Source organism: Lactuca sativa, chromosome 1, assembly GCF_002870075.4.
Source record: "Lactuca sativa cultivar Salinas chromosome 1, Lsat_Salinas_v11, whole genome shotgun sequence".
In the NCBI taxonomy this organism is placed as follows: Eukaryota; Viridiplantae; Streptophyta; class Magnoliopsida; order Asterales; family Asteraceae; genus Lactuca; species Lactuca sativa.
Window position 1 is genome coordinate 104,530,404 of NC_056623.2, and position 11,719 is coordinate 104,542,122.

The 11,719-nt window shown below is 31.0% G+C and overlaps 1 protein-coding gene across 1 annotated transcript; it reads left to right on the forward strand.

Moving 5' to 3' along the window:
* The first annotated feature begins 1,418 nt into the window (after window positions 1-1,418).
* On the forward strand, window positions 1,419-10,155 carry LOC111909794 (DNA topoisomerase 3-alpha). Its single transcript, XM_052771867.1, has 24 exons — window positions 1,419-1,855; window positions 2,091-2,269; window positions 2,362-2,434; window positions 2,514-2,636; window positions 2,727-2,848; window positions 2,944-3,016; window positions 3,110-3,226; window positions 3,908-3,991; window positions 4,083-4,262; window positions 4,340-4,468; window positions 4,893-4,967; window positions 5,930-6,019; window positions 6,120-6,221; window positions 6,329-6,363; window positions 6,470-6,599; window positions 7,213-7,265; window positions 7,348-7,447; window positions 7,541-7,579; window positions 7,690-7,768; window positions 7,862-7,933; window positions 8,040-8,123; window positions 8,956-9,192; window positions 9,429-9,549; window positions 9,775-10,155. Exons 1-24 carry the CDS (start codon window positions 1,580-1,582, stop codon window positions 9,992-9,994), a joined length of 2,793 nt encoding a protein of 930 aa, XP_052627827.1. The 5' UTR covers window positions 1,419-1,579; the 3' UTR covers window positions 9,995-10,155.
* The last annotated feature ends 1,564 nt before the right edge of the window (window positions 10,156-11,719 follow it).

Consider the following 11,719-nt stretch of genomic DNA (forward strand, 5'->3'; position numbering starts at 1 on the left):
CGCTACACACTTTCGCTCTTGCTTTCCCTATTCCCAACATTTGAAAGGTCAAATGCTTTAAATTCATTTTTTTTGTTTTTTTACCTATAAATAAACATTACAACCCTTAATTACCACACCTTAATCCATTTATTTTATCTTTCAATATTGTTTTTATCAAAACTTTTAATATGTCTTCTTCCAACAACTAAAACAACCAAAAAACACCTATTAGAAACACCACAATACCTTCTTATGATTAACAAATTTTTTCGCCCCCAATTTATAATTATGATGGTATGTTAGTGTATTATCCTCACCAATTCCCACAATCACAATCACAACCATAAACGCAACCACAAAATGACACTAACTTTAATCCGTTTGATTTTTTGTCTCAACCCGAATTCGTTCAAGAGACTTAAGCACTCGTTTCCGATTCCGAACCCAAAATCGTTTGAGAAACCCAACCCATTAAAGCACAAAAGAGAAGGCGACAACCAAATTAAGCATGGGAACCCAAAGAAGTTATAACATTAGCACAAACATGGATCAACATTTCTGAAGACGCAACGATAGGACCAAGTGTATTCCAAATGGGGGAAGACAAAACAAGAACTCATGTTGTTTAATGATTTGTATAACAACATGAAACGTTAATGGAAAGCAGAAAAAGTGATAAAGTGATTTTGAAGAAAACTCTAAAAATGTACCAAAAAGAAAACAATAAGACTTTCAAATTTATTGACTTCTGGAATATCGTGAAAGATAACCAAAAATGAAAAAAAGATATCGATAGAACATTCGAAGCTGACCACACTACATCGGATACTCGTTAGGACCGGCCTCAATGATGACGAACATGTTCAAGTTACACCACATTCCTGAACAATGGGATGTGACAAAACAAAACACAAAGACAAAGACAAAACGGTAGATTCAAATGACTTGAAAGAAATAGGGAGCGATGTGAATGGATAAAAGAAAGAATGAACAAATTTTTGCAAATTGCTTCCAAAAGAGAGCATATGAAACAAAAAGATAGTGACATGGAAATACTAATGATAGACACAATACACATGACCGGGGATGAGTTTGAAATTGTTTTGACGATGAAAAGTTGACGTTAAAAGACGTTGTGCTAAGTAGGTTTAAAATTTCTAGTCATTTTTAATCGGTTGTTATGTGTTTTTTTATGTTTGTAAGTTTAAAATTTATTTTTATTTTTATTTTCCAAGTGTTTATGACTTTTTTAATGTTATGTTATGTTTTTTAAGTAATGAAATGTAATATTTTTATTTTTATTTTTTAATTTGAAGTTATGAAATATTATGTTTTTTTATTAAAATTGAAGTTTTTTATTTAAATTAAATAATTTTCAAAAAATATCACATTGCACCTAATTTGGGTCGGAAAGACTTGTTGTACATTCTGTAACCCAAATCGCCACAACATCAACAGCAAGCACAAAGGCGGGAAAAGAGAGGATTTGGGTCTAAAACCCCCAAAAGGGTTTGAACTTTGAACAGAGAGCCAGTAAAATAGTCGGATTCGACTCTCCGACCGGAAAATAGCGGCGGGAGGCGGCGGAGGGAGGGCAATGAGGGTGCTGAATGTAGCCGAGAAACCGTCGGTGGCAAAGACGGTATCAGGAATATTATCGAGGGGCCAGGGGTTACGAATGCGAGAGGGGAGGTCAAGGTACAACAAAGTGTTCGAGTTCAATTACACGATTCAAGGACAGCCTTGTCAGATGATGTTCACATCCGTCACTGGACATCTAATGGAAATAGAGTTTGAAAGCCGCTATCGGAAGTGGAACTCTTGCGACCCCGTCGATCTATTTCAAGCACCCATCCGCAAACATGTCCCCGAGGTCAATACACTACATATTGTTCTTATATTCATCATCTGATCTCCTGTTTGTTCAAAACCAGACCTACATTTTAACCTTGAAACTTCAATTGGGTTAATTTCCTTTCAACTTAAATGCTTTATGGATTCTCTACTTGTTTTGGTTATTTCGTTCCCAATTTTGAATCTGTTTTGTTTGGTGTTCATCCTCTGAAACCATTATCGTCTTGTGAATTTGCTTATGTTATGTAATCAAGGACAAATTAGACATCAAAAAGACATTGGAGGAGGAAGCGAGAAAATGTCAATGGCTTGTATTGTGGCTGGATTGTGATAGAGAAGGAGAAAACATTGCATTTGAAGTCGTGGAAGTTTGCTCAAATGCAAATTCTCGTCTCGATATATGGAGGGCTCGTTTCTCTTCATTAATCGATAGGTCTAAACTCTAAAACTCAAATCCCCCTTTCAACACTTCATTTCATCTCTTTTCAATCATCTAAACTACAAATTTTAATCTTTCTTCAACAGGGAAATCCACCAAGCTGTACAAAATCTTGTACGCCCTAATCAGTTATTTTCAGATGCAGTTGATGTTAGGCAAGTGAGTGTTCCTCAAAACATATTTCAAAATCCATGAATTTTATAATTGAATTATCATACCAATTTGGAATCTTTTTCAGGAAATAGATCTTCGAATTGGTGCTTCATTTACAAGATTTCAAACAATGTTATTGAAAGATGCATTTGCTTTTAACTTTTCTACAGATGGCAGAAGCCTTGTTCTAAGCTATGGTCCTTGTCAGGTATTCTTTACACCATTTTGGTGCAAAAAATGATGTAAGGGTATTTTAGGAATTAAAAAATTATACATCTATGATTATTGTCTATTGTAGTTTCCCACATTGGGATTTGTTGTGGAAAGATATTGGGAAATACAAGCACATGAACCTGAAGAATTTTGGAAGATTCAGTGCACTCATACAGCTGATGAAGGCACTTCTACTTTTAATTGGATGTAATTTTCCAATCTTTTATATGTTTTATTATGAATTTCTTAAATATTAGTGATATACCTTTTATTTATTTATTTATTTATTTTTTAAATTTCAGGCGTGGGCATTTGTTTGATTACACATGTGCAGTATTACTTTATGAAATGTGTCTCCAAGAACCCATAGCAACTGTAAGTGTTAAAAAGCAGTAATTTTTTCTGAATTTGTAATGAGTTCATAGGAACTATAAAATATAAATAATTATTTTTATTTTTATTTTTCAGGTGACAAAAGTTAGGCAGCAGGAGAGACTAAAATACCCTCCACACCCTTTGAACACTATTGAGCTAGAGAAACGAGCTTCACGTTATTTCAGGATGAGTTCTGAACAAACCATGAAGGTTAGTTTTGTCATTTGTAATAAGGGAGTTCCTTTCAAAGAGAAAGCTTAGAGTAAATTACAAAAATGGTCCCTGTGCATTTTGATTTATATCGAGTTTAGTCAAAAATCGAAACTTTTTCAGTTTTGGTTCTTATTTCAATGTTTCATATCGATTTTGATCCTCATTTAAAGATTCTAGGGACCAAAATTGATAAATAAGGGCCAAAAATAAAGAATGTTTCGATTTTGGACTAAACATGGTAAAAGTCAAAAAGCACAGGGACCATTTTTGTAAATGATGTAGAAAATCAATTGTCCTTCGCCCCTTTTTCTTGCATTTCCATCCATTCTTGATGTGTCCAAATACTTTATCAACTTGAGGAGAAAACTTAGAGTAAATTACAAAAACGGTCCTTACGCTTTCTGATTTTACTCTTTTCAGTCCACAATCCAAACATTTTGGTCCTTTTTTTAAGGTGTCATCAATTTTAAGGACCAAAACTGAAAAATATTCCAATTTCGGAGTAAACATGTTAGAAACAGAAACTACAAGGACCATTTTTGTAAATCACGAAAAAACTTAATCACACTTCTCCCTTAGTTTCATTTCCTTCCATTACATTCAATTCTTCAATCAACATTTTTTTCTTTATAAATACATGAACTCATATTTCATTTTTCTTTTCCTTTTTTTTTGTAGATTGCAGAAGATCTTTATCAATCTGGTTTCATAAGCTACCCACGAACAGAAACCGATTCTTTTTCATCAAGAACCGATTTACATGTAAGCATCTTTTACCCTAAATAAAATTCTTCTTCTTATTATTTATTTTCCAATATCAAAGGGTAGTTTAGTAATTTCACATTACTTAAAGATACTTGTACAAGAACAACAAGAGCATCCGGTGTGGGGCCCATATGCGAAAAGGTTATTAGATCCTTCATCAGGACTCTGGAAAAATCCAACCAATGGTGGGCATGATGACAAAGCACATCCTCCCATTCACCCTACAAAATACTCATCTGGTGAATCTGGTTGGAGTGAGGATCATCGTGTAAGAACTTTCACCATATCAAAGATTCAAGGGTAATTTAGTAAATTCACATTAACTTTAAAAAATCTTTGATGTAGAAACTGTATGAGCTGGTTGTTCGACATTATTTGGCATGTGTGTCTCAACCTGCTGTTGGAGCTGAAACCACAGTAGAAATTGATATTGCTGGAGAGATGTTTTCAGCATTGGGGAGGACAATAGTTGCTGTGAGTTATTTGTTTATTTATTAAATTTAGCTTTTTATGTAATCTGGTAAAGGATTTTGAGTAAATTACACGAATGGTCCCTATGGTTTAGGGTAATATGCGCGTTTGGTCCCTAACTTATTTTTTTTAAACTCGGAAGGTCCCTACTATTTGTTTTTGTTATGCGTATGGTCCCTGTCTTACCTAAAAAGACTATTTTGCCCTTGATTTTTTAATTTCTACCTACCCCACCGGTTTTCTATATTTAAATAATAGTCTTTTTAGGTAAGACAGGGACCAAGCGCGTAACAAAAACAAACAGTAGGGACCTTCCGAGTTAAAAAAATAAGTTAGAGACCAAGCGTGCGAATGACCCCAAACCATAGGGACCATTCGTGTAATTTATTCAAGGCTTTTTAATGTTGAGTGTTGAAACATTGTGCAGAAAAATTATTTGGAAGTTTACAGATTTGAAACATGGGGTGGATCACTTATCCCAAATTACACATTTGGACAGCAGGTTTGTGATTTGACAAAATGAATGATTTGTAATTGAGTAAATTACATTTTTGGTCCCTGAGAGTTTCTGATTTTTGCAATTTTGGTCCGAAAAAGTGTTTATCTTTCTATATTGGTTTCAAAAAGTTTTATCTTGCAGTTTTGGTCCCAAAAAGTATGGGAAATCTACGGAAAAGTCCCAAACTTTTGGGAAAAGTTTCAACAAAGTCCTAAAAGTTTTCTTTTTGAACAGAAAAGTCCCGATTATTTAACATTTTGCCCAAATTAATGAAAAAGTCATTTTTTTTTTATATTTGAACAACAAATGACAGAATATATGATTTTCTCAAAATAATGGGACTTTTCTGTTCAAAATTTTTTTTAGGACTTTTTTGAAACTTTTCGCAAAAGTTTGGGATTTTCTGTAGATTTCCCCAAAGAGTATATATCTTTCAATTATGGTCTCAAAAGTTTTCTCTTGTAGTTTTGGTCCTTATTTAAGGCCCTTGTAACATTTTTGGTCCCTGTTTCAAACAAAATTACTATTTTTGGTCCAAAGTACAGCTGATTTTTGCAATTTTGGTCCCAGAAAACTTTTCTCTTGCAATATTTGTTTCAAAAAGTTTTATCTTGCAATTTAAGTCCCAAAAAGTATTTATCTTTCAATTATGGTCCCAAAAAGTTTTCTTTTACAATTTTGGTCCTTATCTGAGGTTCTTGTAACATTTTTGGTCCCTGTTCCAAGAAAAATTACTATTTTCGATCCAAAGTATATCTGATTTTTGCAATTTTGACCCCAAAAATATAGTAATTTTATTTGAAACATGACTAAAATGTTACAAAAACTTCAAATAAAGACCAAATTTGCAAGAGAAAACTTTTCAAGACCAAAGTTAAAAGTATCATCTATACTCAGGGGCCAAAAATGTAATTTTACTTTTTTTTTTTTGGGTTTCAAATAACTTGATTAAAAAAATGTTACAGTTTACTCCAACATCATTGACTCTTGAGTCAGGGATTACTAGACCACCTCCCCTCTTAAGTGAAGCTGATCTTTTAGATTGTATGGATAAGGTAAGCCTCTGTATTTAAACATCAAATAATAAAATATTATTTTTCAAAATTCAAATAATAAAAAAACTTTATTTATTCATTTGTTTTTGTCTTTTTTTAGGCAGGAATTGGTACAGATGCAACAATGCATGATCACATTAAAAAGCTAACTGATCGGTTTTATGCTACTAAAGAATCACAACATTTCAAGCCAACTAATCTTGTATTTCATTTTCCTCTATCCAATATTATAAATAATATAAATTTTTTTCTTTTACTTTCTTTATTCTATTTATTTATTTTTGATTATGAATTTGGATGTGATTACAGGGTGAGGCATTAGTTATGGGATATGATGATATGGGGTGAGTAAGTCTAATAAGACATATATTTTGATTTCCTTTTTTTTTAATGTTATTTTAAATTTATGTTTTTTATTTTAAATTATAATTATATGTTTTTTTTTTAAAGGTATGAGCTATGGAAACCATATCTTAGAAGTATGATGGAAATGGATATGAAAGCAGTTAGTGAAGGCAACAAAAGAAAAAATGATGTTCTTGCTACTTGTTTGCAGCAGATGAAGGATTGCTTTTTAGATGTATGTTGACACTAACTTTTTTTTATACCTATTTTACCCTTTTTACTTTTTTCCTCTCAACTTCTGTCATATCAAATTGATTAATATTGTTGATAATGATATTAATGTTGTGAAATTTTGTTTTTTGAAACGTAAGGGTAAAATGGTAATTTAGTCTTGTTCAAAGGGTTTTCATTTCAAAAAAGAAACATACTTCTTTACCTATTTTACCCTTTTTACTTTTTTCCTCCCAACTCCTATCACATCAAAATCGATTAAATATTGTTGATAATGATATGAATATTATGAAATTTTGTTTTCTGAAATGTAAGGGTAAAATGGTAATTTAGTCTCGTTCGAAGGGTTTTCCTTTCTAAAAAGAAACATACTTGTTTACCTATTTTGCCCTTTTTACTTTTTTCCTTCCAGCTCCTATCATGTCAAAATCGATTAAATATTGTTAATCATGATATTAATGTTGTGAAATTTTTCGTTTTTTGAAACGTAAGGGTAAAATGGTAATTTAGTCTCGTTCAAAAAGAAATATAGCTTATGTATACTCATCAAATTATGTTGACTTTTTGCATTTCGATGTGTTGACTAGTTGACTTTTTGAAACGATTTAATTTTTCAGGCAAGGTTAAACAAAGTAAAACTCTTTGAAGCCTTGGAGATATTCTTTGACAGGTTTGTGACTTTGTTCATATGTTTTAGACTTTTATCATGCAAATAAAGTTGGTTTTTTACGTTTTTACCCTTCTATATCTAGAACAAATAATGCTGGAGGAACAGGGCAACAGAGTTTTGGAGAAAAAATCCGGAAATGTGATGTTTGTCAAGATTCAGATATGGTTCTTAAAAAGAAACCGGTATTTATTTATTTATTTATTTATTTATTATTATTATTATTATTTTTTATAAAATGTCAATTTAATAAATTATTTATTTTACTTACCTTACAGGATGGAAAGTACATGGTTGGTTGCTTGGGTTTTCCACAGGCAAGTGTTTTTTTGAGTCTTTAATAAAAATAATTTAAAAAAAAATCATTTTATTTAATAAATTTGTTTTATATTTATTAATTTAATGATTTAATCCTCTACTCATGCAGTGTAGAAATGTGATCTGGCTTCCTGGATCCTTATCAGAAGCAACTGTCACCACAACTGTTTGCAATACATGCACTCCAGGTTATTATTTTATCTAATGGAATGTAAGGGTAAAATGGTCATTTTGTCTTTTTATTGTGGTGATGTAATATTTATATATATTTTTTTTCACAGGACCTATTTTGAAGATCCAGTTTACATTTCGAAGGCTTGAAATACCACCTAATTTCAATGTCAATCATTTAGGTATTCTGTTTAGTTTTTAATATTTAATATTATAAATTTATAAAATGGTTTTGAAGATTAAAAAAAAGAAATCTGCAAATATATTTATAATATTAATGATATTTAGGTTGTGTTGGTGGGTGTGATGATATTCTGAGAGAGCTCATGGAAATATCTGGAACTGGACATCGAAATCCTTCAAGCATACCAGGTATTATGTAGTCGATTCCAAGTGTAAAATGACCATTTTACCCTTGTATTAAAAAAAATGAGAAAAGCTTTTTCAATTGCAGAAAAATTGTGATGGTAACAATAAATCAATAATAAAACTTTTGATCTAATAAAATTGACAAGTCATAGGGGTAATTACGTCGTTTTACATATCCGAGGGTAAATTTGTCCTTTTACTCATTTCAGATGACTTATTAGCTGGATGACCTAACTTCCAAAATTTGTGATGAGTGGCTTAAGCAATAATTTGTTAAACTTAAAATTAGGCTGACCTAATTATATTATTATTATTAATTAATTTCTGTAATGATTAGTAATTAAGTTATAGTGGTGATTTAATTATTATTAACATTTCATAATAATGTTTATATAATTATTATTATTATTATCATTCAGTGGGCCCCTACCATCTAGCTTTTTGAATATTTTATAACATTATTCACTATCTTCAGTGGTAGCTTGATAATTTAACTAAATGATTTGGTAATTTAAGATTTATAAAATTTGTGGGTCCCATTCGCCTCATATCAATTAAATATGACATGACAATGGACATACACCTAAATTTTAATTTTTTCTTACATCATTTAATAAGCTGAAAGCTGAAATTTTATAAAAATGTTTCATAGGCTGATGAATCATGTTGTTACTATTATTACCCTATTCACCTTATAGGAGATGTTTGGCTTTCAATTCCATCTTCCTTATTTTATTGAAAAGACCAAAATACCCTTGTTATATGTATTGAACTAAATAAATAAATAATTTCAACACTACATGTTTACTAAACCTTTTGTCATTTTTTGTTTCAGCTAGAGGAAGAGGAGCCACTAACACTACCACTACGCCTTCTCATACTACTACTCCAAATAATTATAATAATAATAATAATTATAATTTTAATAATAATAATAATGATAATAATAATAATAATCAGCAGAGTAGTTGCAGTTTTTGTCATCAAACAGGACATTCTTCAAGTGATTGTTATTCACTAACTTCTCAATCGCGTAGTTCAAGATCTCAAAGACTCAACAACTCAAATAATGGTATTCATTTCTTGCATCTTTTTATTTATTTTTTTCAATATGGAGGGCATTTTTGTCTTTTGCATAGACAAGAGATGAAGAGATCAAGACACCACCTCCTTTCAACCCTAAAAAGGGATTTACATTTACCTCTTTGGGATTTTGCTTTTTATAATTTCTTTTGGTGATAATCACCACACTATCTTATCTCTTGAGTTTTGGGATGAAAAGGGTAAAATGGTAATTTGGCAATGCAGGAGATACACCGGTTCCTTGTGTTATTTGTGGTGCACCTTGTGTTTTGAGAACTGCCAACACAGAAGCTAACAGGGGAAGAAAGTTCTACACTTGTCAGACACAGGGTTGCAAGTCTTTTATGTAAGCTAATTTTCTCTCCATAAAATTATTTTCAAAAATAAATAATTTTTTTTTTGCTTAATTGGAAAATATTAAAGTAAGAAAACAAGAGCAATTTTGTAAGCCTCGTTTTTCTAACTTTATTTAATAAGTCGTTCTTTCTGTATTAAGTAAATTAAATCACTCTAATATATATATATATATATATATATATATATAGCTTACCAGATTAAGTCATTATTACAGGTGTTGGGAGGATAGTGTCCCCACTACAAGAGCTACAACCACCGCCAGGCGGGGTGGCCGTGGTCGTGGCGGCGGTGGTGGTGGAAGAGGCGGAGGTGGTGGTGGTGATGGGAGATTTGTGTCGGCCATTGGTGAGCCTGTTTCCGGGAGAAGTTGTTTTATTTGTGGTGATCCATCACATTTTTCAAATGTTTGCCCAAATCGTGGGATGCGAAATTAATATTATTTTATTATTATTATTTTATTTTGACTTTATTCGATGTTTTGGTCAATTGGTCAACGGAAATCTTCCATGTGTTCTTGATGGAAATCATACATTTTGGATATGAGATTTACAAATTGTGAAAATGATTAATGCATGGTAGTAATTTAATTTATTAATGTTTGTGTTGTGTTTGATATTCAAGATGTAGGATGTATTTGATAACATTGTGTGTGAAAAATTTATGAGAAACAAGTTACTTGTAAATATAAAAAGAGAGATCATAATTAGCAAAAAGGAAAGGAAATATTTTAAAGATTAAATAAAATTTGGTATTAGAAATGATAAGCTTGTTTTAACACATTAATATGTGTATAGAGATTTATAATCGACAATGTTTGATACTATCAAGTTAATGACAAGTTTTTGTGGTGTTGGGTGTTACAAATCAAATAGTAATATAGATGTGTAATGGTTATCATGATATGATATGTAATATAATGGGTAAAATATGTATTCTTGTAACATTGTTTTGTTTTTATTCCAATTTTAGAAATAAAGTAGTTTAAAATTTCAAGTTTTGTAAGGAAGTGTTTTTTGAATGAAGCATGCAGATTCAACCATGTCACAGTTAAGGACCAAAGTGCACAACAATATAATCATAATTAGTTAATGCTATCAAAAAATTAGACAAATTTTGGCTAATCTAATTAAAGCTTATTCTAAGATTTAGATTAAAAATATGTTTTTTTTTTCTTGAAATTGCCATTAATTTAGCAGGTCACACCTACAAAATTGGCTTTTGGCCTATGAAATCTTGGCTTTAAACCTACAAAATTGAACAGTTATTAATATTTAAGCAAAAATGAAAATTGAATACCCCTCAATTGAATTTTATAATTTTGGAGGTGTGACTTGCGAAATCCTCATAAATCACATGTGAAATCCCATTTTGCATGTTACACCTAGGATTTTGTAGGTTATCTTTGCGAAATTGTATGTATTTTGAATGTGTCATTTTTGCATTTTGTACTGTGGAATATGATTCTGGGAAATATAACATTCATATTGCAGAAATAAGATAAGGTTTTTATTTTTTATTTTTTTAATAAATTGTTCTTTTGTTACTTTGTTAAAGAACACAATCTTTTTTCTTAGATGACATTTCTCTCATAAATAATCATGAATTCATTTCCAACTAAGTTTTTTGTTGTTTATATTAGTGGGTTGTCTGGTAATATAGACAGTTGATGAGTGTGATGTCGAACACTTGAAAAATATTATTTGAAGCGTCTCAAATGTTGTACATATGTATTTGGAAGATGGTAGTGATGCTACGATGGAAGTCTCTGACTATTCGATATAATGCAGTGGATCAATCAATTGCTGGCGAAACCAGTATAGTAGAAAAAACACTAGTGAGAACCGATCTAGTGGAAGAAGGGGTAAAAATCAAATAGGTACTTTTTTTTTCTCTCTCTTATTGTTCTTGAATATGCCAACGTTCATGGATATGTTGTATATGAAACTCAAACACTAATAGAAACACATATTCACTATGTATATATCATGAAAACTATAAGTAAGTTGGTGATGATGATATTACTATATGTGATGATGGTGTTGGTACTTATGATGATACAAATTACCGAGAAGTACTTTGTGACATCCTTATTTTCACGGCCAGAAAAGACCGATTTGTTTATGTTTTATTTGAAAATCCTAGTATACCTTTAAAGAAAT